Source organism: Pseudochaenichthys georgianus, chromosome 14, assembly GCF_902827115.2.
Source record: "Pseudochaenichthys georgianus chromosome 14, fPseGeo1.2, whole genome shotgun sequence".
NCBI lineage: Eukaryota > Metazoa > Chordata > Actinopteri > Perciformes > Channichthyidae > Pseudochaenichthys > Pseudochaenichthys georgianus.
The window spans coordinates 34,234,513-34,249,106 of record NC_047516.1 but is presented as its reverse complement, the minus strand read 5'-3'; the positions used below and the strand labels follow the sequence as shown (position 1 = coordinate 34,249,106).

At 42.7% G+C, this 14,594-nt stretch overlaps 1 protein-coding gene across 1 annotated transcript; it reads right to left on the bottom strand.

Annotated features, from left to right (window-relative positions):
* Positions 1-346: 346 nt before the first annotated feature.
* Positions 347-5,888, bottom strand: LOC117458246 (collagenase 3-like). The gene is made up of 10 exons (XM_034098602.1): positions 5,778-5,888; positions 5,310-5,554; positions 5,078-5,226; positions 2,501-2,629; positions 2,233-2,394; positions 1,762-1,891; positions 1,515-1,648; positions 1,259-1,418; positions 1,055-1,158; positions 347-973 (listed from the first exon to the last, which is right to left on the bottom strand). The coding sequence occupies exons 1-10, from the start codon at positions 5,874-5,876 to the stop codon at positions 864-866; spliced, it is 1,422 nt and encodes a 473-aa protein (XP_033954493.1). The 5' UTR covers positions 5,877-5,888; the 3' UTR covers positions 347-863.
* Positions 5,889-14,594: the final 8,706 nt, after the last annotated feature.

Genomic DNA, 14,594 nt, shown 5'->3' with positions numbered 1-14,594 from the left:
GAAATCAGATCACACGCACCAAGAAAACCAATAAGTTGTGCAAGGAGCCAACTAGGTATTACCAATAATTTTCCACAACCGATCTTTGTTTACATATTTTGGAAAGCTTAAGTTTCGCCTTTGTGAACGCAAACACGACCAGAATATTAAAACAATGTATCGTCTTCACATTGGTTGTATTCATGATCAAAACATGTGGGTGTGAACTCGCCCTAATTAGCAAGATTGTTGTTTATATACTGTCAGGTATGTTATTCTTAGTGTTATTAAGTAAATGCACATGCAACGGCAAACAGGATGTTTTGATCAGCATATCTGTAAAATAATAACAAAACATACTTAGAAATGTTTTTTTAAACACTTTTTATCTTCCAATTAATTTCTTTAGACCTTTTCACACTTGTCTTTTGAGATGTTACCATATTTGCATTCATATTTTGTTTCACAGTGGTGTAAATGGAAATGACAATGTTTAAAAAGAAAGGGGAATTAAAGTTCCACAGTTAAAATACATTCAATAAAAACAGCAACAATAACAATAATTAATCAGTGCATAGGATATTCATATCCTGAGATAAATACAGATAAATAAGCAATGAGTTTAAAAAGTAATATTTCAGCTGTTTTCTGAGGAAGAGTATTTATCCAGTATATACTCGGTAATGTGTAACATCAAATGTTTAAATTATAAAATATATTATTATAAATTATAGACATTTGGATCTTACCCTAACCCTAGTAGCAGGTGATTTAATGCTCTGAGTGGTGCTAAGAGTAGAAAAATGCTGCATAAAAGCAGTCCAATTAACTCTGTTTCCTTCATCCTCATTCAAGGTGGTCATATGAACAACATATAAAGTAGTTTAGAAGTTAGTGCAGCTCAGGAAGTAGCTGTTGTACAGCACGCGGAACAGCCTCCCGGACCTCAGGCTGTACTCAAACATGTATTTTCCACTGTAGATGTAGGTAAAACCTGCAGAACAGAGACTCAATGTTAGTTTCTGTGTCCTGTTTTTCTTTTATTTCAGTAATCTTGACTAAGAATGCTTCTCACCTTTGTACTGGAAGGCTGCAGTCACCTGGCCGGTCAGTCCGGAGAAAGTCTCATCCACTCGCTTGGGGAATCCCTGGTCCATAGTTTTTCTGACCTCATCATAACTGAGGAAACACAGACAGTCATTACACCGATTCACCATTTGAAAACCGTCATCACACCTTAATAATTCACCTGAATAAATGTCACATAATCTGAACTCACCTGTAGTAATCGCTGCCTACAAAGAACAGAGTCTTGCCAGTGTCCACGTCATGAAAGACTGCATCAATTTTCTCCACACTTTTGGCCAGACCAAAACTGGAAATTGGTTTAGGATAGCCGCGTACAAGATCATATCCACTGAAAGCCCAAACCATCTTTCCTGTATAGAGATAGAGAAAAGAAAAGAGTTTAGTTTATGCATGTAAAGATGAATAATGTCATGTTGAAAACTGTTTCAAGTAAGGAAAACACAAACCTTTAAAGAGATAGACTTTGTCTGAGCTTCGGCTTTCATAAGCAGCGTCAATGTTTGAGGGGGCATCGGGCCAGATGTTTGTGATGAGACTCTGCTGAGGTGTGCTGCTCTGAGGGTAGCTCCGCCAGAAGAAGCTGAGAACACACAAGAACATGAATGAGTTCATAAGTCAGAACGTGAATGAAGAGAAAACGATGTCAATGGACTTCAGCATTTGGATATTTGAGCATTCTCCAGGATGTCTGACCTGTCCTTGAAGAAGAACATCTCTCCTCGCAGGGTGGCGACAGCATCCAAGACCATGGTTGAATCACAGGCATCAGGAGTGGTGGGGGGCAGTGGTTCCTCTCCAGAGGAATCCGTATCAGGGCTTGGGCCTGAAGGATAAACAAAATGAGTCACCAAGTATTCAGAAAGCCCAGCATCACATTGAAAAAGCCCAAACAGTTAACAGTTAACGCGTTATTAACGCGTTAACTAAACAAAATGAGTCACCAAGTATTCAGAAAGCCCAGCATCACATTGAAAAAGCCCAAACAGTTAACAGTTAACGCGTTATTAACGCGTTAACTTGACAGCCCTAATTTAAACGTTATATCATTGCTTTCAACTAAGCTAATACAGTTATTTGGAATCTGTTGGCATAATACATTTCATTCAAGTTAACATTTGAGTTATTCCAGTGTAGGCATTAATGGCTCAGCTGGTTAGGACTAACCATAGAGAGACTGGATGCCGTTGACATCGTCCCGGGGCAGGATGAAGGTGTCAGGATTTCTGTATGAGTACACAGGGTACATGAGAGCACCAGCATCATCAGAGTGAAACAAGCCCAGGGAGTGGCCAAACTCATGGGCAGCCACCATGAAGAGGATGTAGCCTACAGCAGAAAACACACTGACAGGTTAGCCTTACAAGATAATGTCATATCAAAACTGACAGTAGTTAGCATGATCCATCATGGTGTACATACATAACAAACTGACCTGTGTTTGAACGGAAAGTGAAGTCCTCATCCTCGTCAAAATGAGCATCTCCACCAATGCCAGGGGATGGGGCGAATGCATGGGCAAGAGTACCACCAGGGCCATCAAAGGGGTAATAATCACCATGTGCTGTTAACAAGAAGATACTCAGGTCAGGTTTTGCCGAACAGAGGGACAATACATACATGTAAATAACAGAAAATCAGAAACAGGTTTTCCCAGTGATACGAATGACCATCTGTCCAATGTGGTTCAAGACTTGCATGAGTTTAGGGTTAGGATTAGGCTTTCAGCAAGGATGCTCTAGGGCAGCGGTTTTCAAAGTGTGAGGCGCGCCTCCCCGGGGGGATGCCAGAGAGCTTCAGGGGAGGCGCAGCATGAGAAAAAAATAACGATAAAAAGATGAGTAAAGTGTCACTTGCACACTTTTGGCTGTCTGTGGAGACCGAGTTCCCCCACCTCGCCAAAAAGGCTCTAAAAGTGCTCATTCCCTTCATCTCCACCCAGGGGCAGACTGGCCATCTGTGTGTTCTGGAGAATCACAGAACGGCCGGTCGTCAGTGGTCGTCAGCGGCCGTTGACAGGCGACAGAGGTCCGTTCAATGGGCCGTTTCCACGCAGCGAGGCTCCCCCCCCCCCCCGTTGACAGTTCACTCGGGTGCTCTACCAATTTCTGTGGGCTGGGCTGGGCTGGGTGAGATTCCAGGGCTGATTTTTTAATCCCAGTCCGCCACTGCCTCCACCTGTGTGAGTGTGGGTTTTCGGCATTGACTTTGATCAAAAGCAGGTACCGGTCAAGGCTGCAGCCAGAAGATGATCTGCGTTTATTCCTGTCTACATTGCATCCCCGCATCATCCGCCTGTGCGTATCAAAGACGCAGACTCATTGTTCCCACTAAAGTAGGGGTGAGTGTAATAAGGAGGCATAGTTGACGTTCAGTCTGTTGCTGGGAGCATATAAGGATTTATCCACGATGTTGAAAATGTAAAAAATGATTTAAAAAAATGTTTGAAACATAAAGATAAAAAGGTTTACCAAAGTTATTGTTTAATGTTTTAAGGAGGTGACGCTACTCAGCCAATCAAATCGGGGCAGTCAGTGAGTCAGCACGATAGATTCAAACACACACACAGAGACGAGACAAGAAGAGAGAAACAGTCAGAGTCAGAGGCGCGGGAAGGTATTTTGAGTGGGGGTGCTGAGGTGCTGGACTCCAGTGAACACTATTACAGGCACTGAGCACGCACAAAAGCACTCCCCACACGCAAACACACAGTACACCCGCGACTGTTACAATGAAGGCTCGATAATCAGCTCACGGCATATAGGCAGGGGTAAAGTGCTATTTTTTACGAGTGTGGAGCGGACCTCACCTCCTCTAGGGGGTCCGGGGGGATGATCCCCCGGGAAGATTTTTTTTAAATATTGAAGTTAAAAGCATCAATATGGTGCACTTTGAGAGCAACATGAAGAGATCTATGGATACCTCTCTCAGCACCCATATGAAACAGAACTGTAATTTTCTTTATGGATATTTTACAAATCACTGCCCTTTCAAACTGTATTCTTGTTTTACTGCCATATAGTATTTCATAACTGTTTTTCCTTTATTCTCTTATTTTTAAAAAAAATATAATGATCATATGAAGGTGTGCCGTGGAAATAATCTTTTGAATAATTTGTGACCAAACCGTTTGAGTCCCACTGAGATAACTTAGACTAAAGTTAACTATCTAAACACTCAGAGTCCTTTAGCTCACCTGAGCCTTTCAGTCTGACAGGAGAGTCCTCTCTTCCAGCTTGTTGTGGAACAAACAGCTCCTTGTGTCTGTTGGTGCAGCTAGCTAACCAGATGCTAACAACACGGTCCCTGCTGCTGGCACCGGTCCCTCTCTCTCCCTCTCTCACACACACTAAATGCGCTTTTTCCGCACGCAAAGCACTTAAGATATTCATTGCTATCGGGATGTTAAGAGCATTCCATGGAATATAACAACAAGTGTATCTCGAGCCGGTTTCTCAAACTTACCTACCCCACCTTTAATGTATTATATTATTGAGGTAGAATTGTCCGGGGCTACAGAATTGTAGCTAACAATGTGGAATTTATTGGCTACACATTACACAGATTATGCACAGCGGGAGCTGCAATAACCGTCAAATAAAGATTCAGACAGGGGAGCTCCGCACCCCCTGCCCGCCGCTAGGGGGTGCTGTAGCGCCCTCAGCACCCCCCTTCCCGCGTCCATGGTCAGAGTCATTTCAAATGGCGTGCTCAAAAAAGAGAAAGATAGACAGCGAAAACAGAGCATTTAATGACATTTTCTCTTACTGGACCTCTTTGAAATGCAATTGAATACCCCTGCATTATAGCAACAACAACAATAATAATAATAATAATAGCAATAGCAATAATAAATGGGAGGGGGGGGCGCGGTTGTTCTTATGTTCTCTGGGGGGAGGCTCACCTTCCCACACTTTGAAAACCCTTGCTCTAGGGGAAGTGACAACCAATAACCTGAGCACAGAAATAGTATATAACTGGTGAAGACACAGTAAAAGTTCTCTGTACTCACATTGGCGGCCAAAGGAGATCATGATGTCAGCGGTGCCGCTGTTGATTCTGGTGAATCTCAGAGGAGTGACTTTGGCCCAAACCTGCAGAGCTCTCTCTATAGAATCATCTACCTCTGACACAGACATGTCCGGAGTGTAGTTCTCTATCCTGTAGAACAAAAGTCAGGAATATTATAAGTTAGACCTACTAAAGAAACTCTTTCACACACATTCTCTCTTTAGATCAGTCACCTGTAGGTAAGGCTGTTTTTCTGCCACTTGTACTGTCCAAACGTGGAGAAACGGGCAAGATTTCCGTCTGGAACACCACAGCGAGGCTTCTTCATGATTGCCACGGTGTCAGCATCCAGCGTCCCGGTGATTTGGAGACCAAAGAATCTCTGCATCTCACTCAGCTTCCTGCTCGCTGGGCTGAACCCCCGCCGGATAGTAGGACCGGTCTCCTCTGTTAGGTTGTAGAATTTCTTTAAGTAGTTCTGCAAGAGAGAGAACAAAAGTTTGATATACTGCAGCTGTATAACGTATAAACTCTTGTCTAGGAAGAATACATCTGTATCTTAGTATGCAGAAAGCTATTGACAGCAGAAATACTTTTTCCTGTACAGCTAACACATTCAGAATTCTTAGAAGGGTAGAGTTTCCCATACAATATATGACAATAAAAGATAAATCAAGCATACATAAATCAAGCATACATACCTCCGCACGTTCCTCATCTTCCACAGTAACCTGTGATACTGGCATGCAGTAAGCTGTGAGTGCCAGGCTCAGCAGAGTGCACAGATTGAAAGTCTTCATGTCTTCGTTTCGTTCTCGAGTGTAGTTTTTGTTACTGCGCAGAGGGCAGCTGTTTTATAGGCTGAGGACTTCAGAGCGACAGGGCGTGTTGAGCAACTACGTCCTTCAGTGAGTGACTCAATATTCTTTTATGGTTAGGAGAGGAAGTTGTGCTTTGATTACTCACCCCAAAACAAAAAAATCCCCAAACAATGCACCGTGAGTCTGATGAAATAACATTTGTATTTGGATGTTATTCATGGGAATTTGGTGGGAAAATAATATTGTAACAATTACATAAACTTGCCATAAAACGTTATCTGTGTATGATCTCCAGATTCACTTGCAGATTTAGTTTAAAAATGTGTTATTTTTGTACACCTGTAAAGTTCATACTATACAGATTAAAAAAAAGAAAGGTCCATCTTATCTTATCTTATAAACAATTTGAATTTGTATCTAAGAAAAAAAGTGTTCCTGGGGCCACTTGACAAAAACAACCAAAAATGATAACCCTATAGGCCTATAACATGATTTAAAAACATATATTATTATGTTCTCAAAGGTTGAATAAAATGCTCAATTTATTATGTTGAGCGCGCCAACAACATGGATACGTTTTTCAGCAGTGATTGCCATTCAGTATTTGATTGATGACCATTTATTTTTCATTAATAGTCATTTATTATGCTGTGCCGTTATGTTTATTCATTATTTTGGGCTTGAATATTGTTTCTACAGCAACTCCCATTGGGTTTATGAAAACATTAAAGTGTATTTAATAACATATAATTGAGTGTTGTATTGCAAAGAAAGCCTGAGGGTTTTTTCACTTAATGGAGGAACTTAGTCAGCTCCAGGTAGGTATTTTCCATCCAGTTAGTTCTCTAATAATCAACACCCACTTTGTACACCAATGTTTGTTTAGCGCAGAGCTCTAATAAATAATCATTTCTGTTACCAGATCAATGTGTAATATAGGGATCAATATGAAGGTTCCTTTTACAGCATTGCATTACATTACATCACTGAATCAGAAACTGATTCACCACTTTATTAGGACATTATTCATCAGACATCATGTGGTTATTGCCGGATGTATGTCACACACGGACTCTGTGCTGCGGCCGCATGGCTACATTAGTAATGTCTGACAGAAATCACCATATTTGGTTTCATATAATTCCAATCACATAATGCTAAGTCAGCATACTTGACATGTGGGATTTATTTGTAAAAGCTAGCTTGTATGTGTTGAACATGTTAGCATGGGATAAAACGATAGTTACGTATGTAACTACGGTCTATGAATCCTGGATGACCGCGGTGCTTAGCACTGAATATCTTCTGTCTCGTGCATGCGCAGGTCGAATATTTATATCAACAAAGTCAAGTGTGACCTTGTATGACCCCGGAAGGCAAAAGTTCCGGTGTTGTCAACGAGTTCAGTCCTATGGAATCTTCTCGCGGAAACACGAGATTCCGAGTGACCAAGAACTCTGGTTGTCATCCAGGATTCATAGAACCGTAGTTACATACGTAACTATCGTTCTATTTCATCCTTACTGACCGCCAGAGGTGGTACTTAGCACTGGATGACTTATACCAACAGAGTCACGAGGAAGTCTGAATACTTACCTTATAGGGATGGCCTAGGTCAGGGGTCGACAACCCGAGGTTCTCGAGCCGCATACGGCCCTTTAAGCCCTCTGTGCTGGCTCCCTTGAGTTTAGACAAAAATAAGAAGGAAATAAAATAAAAGTATTTGTAGGACTATTTATATTTTGTTGCATGGTTGACAATGTTTCGTATCTTGTATTTTGAGGTGATACTGTGACACATAAATAAAAAACAAAACGGTTTTAATTAGGTCAACTAAAATATGCGTCACATCCTGCTACGGTCCTGCGCTAGCGCCTTTTCTTGCAGGCGAATAACCTGACAACCGGCTCTGAACAACCGGAACTATGGATACATCAAAGAAAAGTACCGGAGGAATACAGGATTGAATTCTGCATGGACAGAGTTATATGCTTTCACAGCAAACAATGCTGGTTTACCGGTATGTTTGATATGTAGAGAGAAGTTGTCAACGGTGGTGCAGCCTTTACGTATCGAGGAACAACACGGGAGAGGAAGACAGCTGACGATCTTCAGTCATACTTCAATGGGGTATGTAATTTATTTCAGAAAAAACTTTTTGTTATATTCCATGGAATGCTCTTAATGTCCCGATAGCAATGAATATATTAAATGCTTTGACAATAAATACATAAAAAATGTAATCTCTGGAAGCCGTAGCGCAGTAAAAAGCACGACCAATCATCTGAGCCGGCCCGGCTAAAGTAACTGGATGGCCTAACTGCCTGTCAGCCTTCCATCTGTGCACAAACTTATCTCGTGCCCTCATTGGTCATGTGCACGTTTGTGTATGTTGGAGGAGGGGCTCTGTAAAGAAGTCTGAAGGAAGAGGCAGATTTTTTCCGGTTGTAATCTGGCCCTCCCGCTGTACTTCTCGGAGACTTCAACCTCCAGACGGGGAAGATAGACGAACTAACATCTCTGTTAACCGCCTTTGCTTTCTCACTGTCTCCGTCCCCACCAACTCATAAAGCTGGCGTCCTTGATCTCATATTCTCAAGGAACTGCGCTACTTCTAACCTCTCTGTAAACCCGCTCCACACATCCGATCACTTCTTCATTTCATTCTCTCTACCCCTTTCCAAACATAACAAACTAATCTCTTCTCATCCTGCACCTGTCCGCCGTAACCTCCGTTCCCTCTCCCCCTCTACCTTTGCCTCATCGGTGCTCTCAGCCCTCCCTTCCTCTGACTCGTTCCAACTCCTGCCTCCAAACTCTGCTGCAGAAACTCTCCTCTCTACTCTCTCATCCTCTCTGGACTCTCTCTGTCCTCTCACATCTCGGCAGGCTCGTCAGTCCCCTCCTGCTCCCTGGCTAAATGACGCATTGCGTGCTAATAGAACCGTCCTTCGGGCAGCAGAGCAGAAACGGTGGAAATCCAAACACCGCGACGACCTCCTAACCTATCAGGCTCTCCTCTCCTCTTTCTCTGCTTCGATCTCTCAGGCAAAAAGCACTTTCTTTCAAGATAAGATCCAATCTTCCTATTCCAATCCTAAAAAACTATTTTCCATCTTCTCCACCCTCTTGGACCCTCCCAAAGCCCCTCCCCCTCCTCACTTCTGTCAAGCGACTTTGTTAACCACTTTGAAAAAAAGGTTGATGATATTCGCTCTTCTTTTTCTGACTCACCTTTACTCACCGATGGGTCACCAGACCCTCCTTCCACCCGCACACTAACCTCCTTTTCCCCTCTCTCGCCAAGTGAGGTTCTTACCCTCATTACCTCTGACCGCCCAACCACCTGTCCTCTGGACCCTATCCCTTCAAACCTCCTTCAGACTATCGCTCCTGATATTCTACCGTTTCTCACCCATTTCATCAACACTTCTCTAACTTCTGGTCACTTTCCAAACAGTCTCAAGGAGGCAAGAGTATACCCTCTCCTAAAGAAACCCACTCTCAACCCGTCTGATGTTATAAACTACAGGCCTGTCTCTCTCCTCCCGTTCCTGTCTAAAACACTTGAACGCGCTGTCTTTAAACAACTCTCCTGTTATCTCCATCAGAACAACCTTCTGGATCCGCACCAGTCTGGTTTCAAGGCAGGTCACTCCACAGAAACTGCCCTCATTACTGTCACTGAGGAACTGCACACTGCTAAAGCAGCCTCCCTCTCCTCTGTCATCATCCTATTGGACCTGTCTGCTGCATTCGACACGGTGAACCATCAGATCCTCCTTCGCACTCTCCAAGAACTTGGAGTTTCAGGCTCTGCACTTTCCCTCCTCACCTCATACCTCAAAGACCGTACCTACAGGGTAACTTGGAGAGGGTCCAAGTCCGACCCTTGTCAATTAACTACAGGGGTCCCTCAGGGCTCTGTTCTTGGTCCCCTCCTCTTCTCCCTGTACACAAACTCGCTCGGATCTGTCATTAGCCCGCATGGTTTTTCATACCACTGCTACGCTGACGACACCCAATTAATTCTGTCCTTTCCCCGCTCAGAGACCCAAGTCGTCGCACGCATCTCTACTTGTTTAGCTGACATCTCTCAGTGGATGTCCGCTCATCATCTCAAGCTCAACCTTGACAAAACTGAACTGCTTTTCCTTCCGGGAAAAGATTTTCCCACTCTTGACCTGACAATCAACATCGGCACCTCTGTTGTTTCCCGACCCAGACTGCAAGGAATCTGGGTGTGATCCTAGGTAACAACCTGTCCTTCACTGCAAACATCGCTGCTACAACCCGTTGCTGCAGATACATGCTTTCCAACATCAGGAAGATACATCCCCAGCTGACCCAGAAAGCGACGCAGCTTCTGGTCCAGGCTTTCGTCACCTCATGCCTAGACTACTGCAACTCCCTCCTGGCTGGTCTACCTGCATGTGCCATCCGACCTCTGCAGCTCATCCAGAATGCAGCGGCTCGTCTGGTCTTCAACCTTCCTAAATTTTCCCACACCATGCCGCTCCTCCGCTCCCTTCATTGGCTTCCGGTAACTGCTAGAATTCACTTCAAGACACTGGTACTTGCGTACCATGCTGCAAATGGATCTGGCCCTTCCTACATCCAGGACATGGTTAAACTGTACACCCCAGCGTGTGCTCTACGCTCTGCATCAGTCAAACGACTCGCTGCACCCTCGCTGCGAGGGGGACCCAAGTTCCCATCAGCAAAAACACGTCGGTTTGCTATCCTGGCTCCAAAATTGTGGAATGAGCTCCCCAATTGACATCAGGACGGCAGAAAGCTTACACACCTTCCGGCGCAGACTGAAAACTCATCTCTTTCGACTCCACCTCGAGCAATATAATTACTAACAAATAACTGCTAACAGAGCACTTATATACTAATAAAGGACTGGCTTATCTATAGCCAGTTGAGTAGCACTTGAAATTCTTGGCTCTATGAAACCTGATGTACTTATATGATTCTGTTTTCTTCAAGGTTGTGTCTTCCTGGTCGAATGTACTTATTGTAAGTCACGTTGGATAAAAGCGTCAGCTAAATGCAATGTAATGTAATGTGTACTTTCAAATTCTAGCGCACTCAAGCTGGTTTCTCCATTCTGACCTACCCTACCTTTAACTCTTTTTATGTTTTATTTATTTCAAAGTGGGCCCATTTTAATTATATTTTCCTTCAAATGTGCAGAGGACTCCCCAAGTGCTGTGTTTAATTTATTTTAAAGTAGGCCTGTCTATTATTTTTACTTCTCCTGGAGTTCTTTGTTTCTTATTAGAGGCTAACAGTTTTATATAATGTAATAAATAGCCTAATGAATGCAAAAAAACTGTAGTTTTTGTCTGATGTAACAATAAATACAACTTTATTAGCTATCAAGACAGATGTGTGTCACTGCTGTGGAAGCACTTTGGAAATGATGCACGTGCAGCGGAGCAGGTCACGCGCACCTGACACAATTTGTTGTTTGTATTTTTCGCTCTGTTGTCTTTTTTGAATAGAGGGTGAATAACATTCAACTGCCCGAAGATCCCGACGCGAAGCCTGAAGGGTAAACACACCAGGTTTACTAATCTACCCGCACAATTTGTCTGGTGTCCGAATGTCTCGCTATGTTAGTACATTCTTAAAAAACAAAACACCATTTCATTTCGGGTTAAATGTGTTGTAACTGCGTTACTGAGCATTGTAACGGGTAATATATTACCCACATTTCATTAGTAATGCGTTACATTACTTCGTTACAGCAAAAAGTAATATATTACTGTAACTCCGTTACTTTTGTAACGCGTTACACCCAACACTGCAACTGAACGACACCTCACACTAACTAAATACCTTACCTTACTAAATGGTCTAAAGCAGGGATGGGCAACTTTGATGATGGTGGGGGCCACATCATTGATGTACTGGCCACCAGGGGGCCGCAGATTCACTTGGAACACACACACAAATTCCATGTGTTGTATGTAATGATTAACAAATATACTAAGTCTGACATCTTCATTGACATTTTACAATCAAAGGGAACATCCCCAAAAAATGGGAACATCCTCTAATAAGCTCACTAAACAAATATCAGTTCACAGAAATGTTATTTCATTTTTACAAGTGGCATGTTTGTATTGAACAATTTCACCAAATTCAGATGATAAAAACAACTTGTAAGCTTGTAAAGGCATAATTACAAGAGGCAACTTAACGTCACAGCAGGCATAACAACAGCTGGTGTTTCTTGTGAGGGTTTCCCCGGGAAACAAACACAATACACACAAATGCGTCACAGATTATTTCGCGGTATTTGAAATCATCTACGCAGCTCGCGATGTAACTAGTGGACGGTATCAGTACTACACATTTAAAAAAATTATTAATTACGTTGTTTATAAATTAATCTGAGGGCCGCAAAAAGAGGAGGTGGGGGCCGCATGCGGCCCGCGGGCCGCCATTTGCCCATCCCTGGTCTCAAGCATTTATTTCATCAGTCTTAACATTCAAGGGAAATAACGGCTAATATAAATCAAGTTCAGGGTAAAGTTAACGTGAAATCTACAGCCATATATCTGACAAATGTTTTTAATAAGTGCTGCTTTAACCACTTTTTAAAAACAGACACAAATTAAGACATTTAAATAGTATTATCAATCATTTTCCATACCTGAGGACCTCTGCAAACCATACCTAATCTGGTACATTCACAGTAAATTTGAATTTGATAGCCTTTGTAAAATCTTTTTACCGATATGTATGCGAGGGCAAAAATATTGGGATAAGGTCACACAGTCTGTCGTTGAGATTATTATTTACATTTGTCAGGGACCAAGCTGTGAGGCAACAGGACACAGGAGTTGGTATATAAACTGGGTTTTTATTCAAAAATCCAAAGAAAACATCATAAACCAAAGATCTCTAATAACTAGAAAAGCTTCTCAATACTCTAATTTCCCCTCCTCGACTCCTATCCTCGACTCCTATCCTCAAGACTTGGGTTGCGGTTGGATAATCCAAAAATCTGATCCTAACGTCTAACCCTATCGTCTATTCCTTGACCTCTGAGTGAAAAATCATGGGGTTAAGGGATAGTCGATAGGAGAATTCAAAAGGATTTAGGAGAAGAGACTGCGGTACTTTAGAGAATCCGACTGCACTTTCACTATCCGACGTGTTTATGATGAACCAGCGGACGTCATAAATGTGCTTCTGCTGCTGTGGGGAAACTATGGAAACTACAGTTTTCTATACAGCGGACTACAACATGGATGTTTAATAAGAACGAGGGACTACTGTAAACATATTTTCTCCCACGTTACGTTTATTATGAACGTATCTTAAATACGTTTATTTTCTACATATCTTTGCCATTTATTGTCTTGCTTATAATAATGATAATAGTCATTTATAAATATCATTTTAAATCGACAATCGGCTCAATATCCTATGGTTAAATTAAAATCAGTAGGCGAGGCTGTAATTTCGCCAGCTGTTACTCTCATGAGCGAGGCAGAAAATAATAGTTTTAACATGCCAAAAAGCTGCTGTGTCATTTATTGCACCTCAAACATTAAAACAAATCCAGAGTTACATGTTTCTGTACTTCCTCTAATGGTGCGTTTCCACTGCAGGCCTCGCTCGGTTTGGTTAGGCCTTATTAGGCCCGGCTCACTTTAATGCTGCGCTTCCATTACAGTTTAGGAACTGGGGTAGTTACTATAGTAACGCAGTGTAGGCGGAGCCGTGACGTCATCTTCAATGAGAGCCCCAAAAAACAACACAGCCGTTAGCTCTTAGCACTCAGAGCTCACAGCTCTTCATATCTGTTCAGAAACTAGACAAAAGTTAAACAAGTACAAACCACAGACTGCCTGTGTCATGGTGAATACAGTCGCTGATTTATTTATGTCTGTGGACAGTCGGAGCATATATAACGTTAGCTTAGCCAAGCTCCATTTAGAAAACACGCATTTTAAAAGGGTTTTTCGCCTGTCGTCTGTCTGCAGACTTGTCAAAGCATTAATTCATGGTTTTTACTAACCGGTATCAGTATGTTGTTACTTCGGCATCATTTTGAAATGTGTCCATCCATCTTCTCCCGTGGTCGGGTCGCGTGGGTAGCAGTTCCAGCAGAGAGCCCCAAACTTTATTTTCCCTGGCCACATCAACCAGCTCTGACTGGGGGATCTCCCAAATGAAACTCCACCCCTTCCTGTTTCTGTTGGTATTGGGACGATGTGCATCTTGTTGTTCTCTCTCTCTCCACGCGCTGCTCGGACCGGAGGGTCGGGGCGGCACGTGAATCAGGGCAGGAGTGGGCCTACTCTTTTGCATTACGGATATGATATGATATGGCTTTATATGGTATGGTAATGTATTATATTGTATTGCATTATTACCTTTTATGATTAAAACAGATTTTTGTTTAACCCTCGTCCTGGTTGTTTTGAGTGTTCCTTCTTTTAAAGCAAGCTCATAGGAACGGCGCGGAGAAGTGCTACCTACTCCTTCAAATGGCGACCACGACGTGATGACGTCATGACGTGGAGACGTGAGGACGTGCCGACGTGGTGACGCCATGAGTGTATTTTTTTTGAGGAAGCACTGGCAGCCAGCGGACGGAGGGAGGTGCCTGGAATAATATTTGACAACTATGGATCCAACTGAAAGGTAAAACGGACGCCTGTTTCTATC

Excerpts from the sequence above, each read along its gene's own strand:
- LOC117458246 (XM_034098602.1), bottom strand. The coding sequence starts at position 5,876 with ATGAAGACTTTCAATCTGTGCACTCTGCTGAGCCTGGCACTCACAGCT. Across the intron at positions 1,892-2,232 it reads CGGCATCCAGTCTCTCTATG|GCCCAAGCCCTGATACGGAT; the intron begins GTTAGTCCTAAC and ends TTTATCCTTCAG. Across the intron at positions 974-1,054 it reads TGCAGCCTTCCAGTACAAAG|GTTTTACCTACATCTACAGT; the intron begins GTGAGAAGCATT and ends TCTGTTCTGCAG.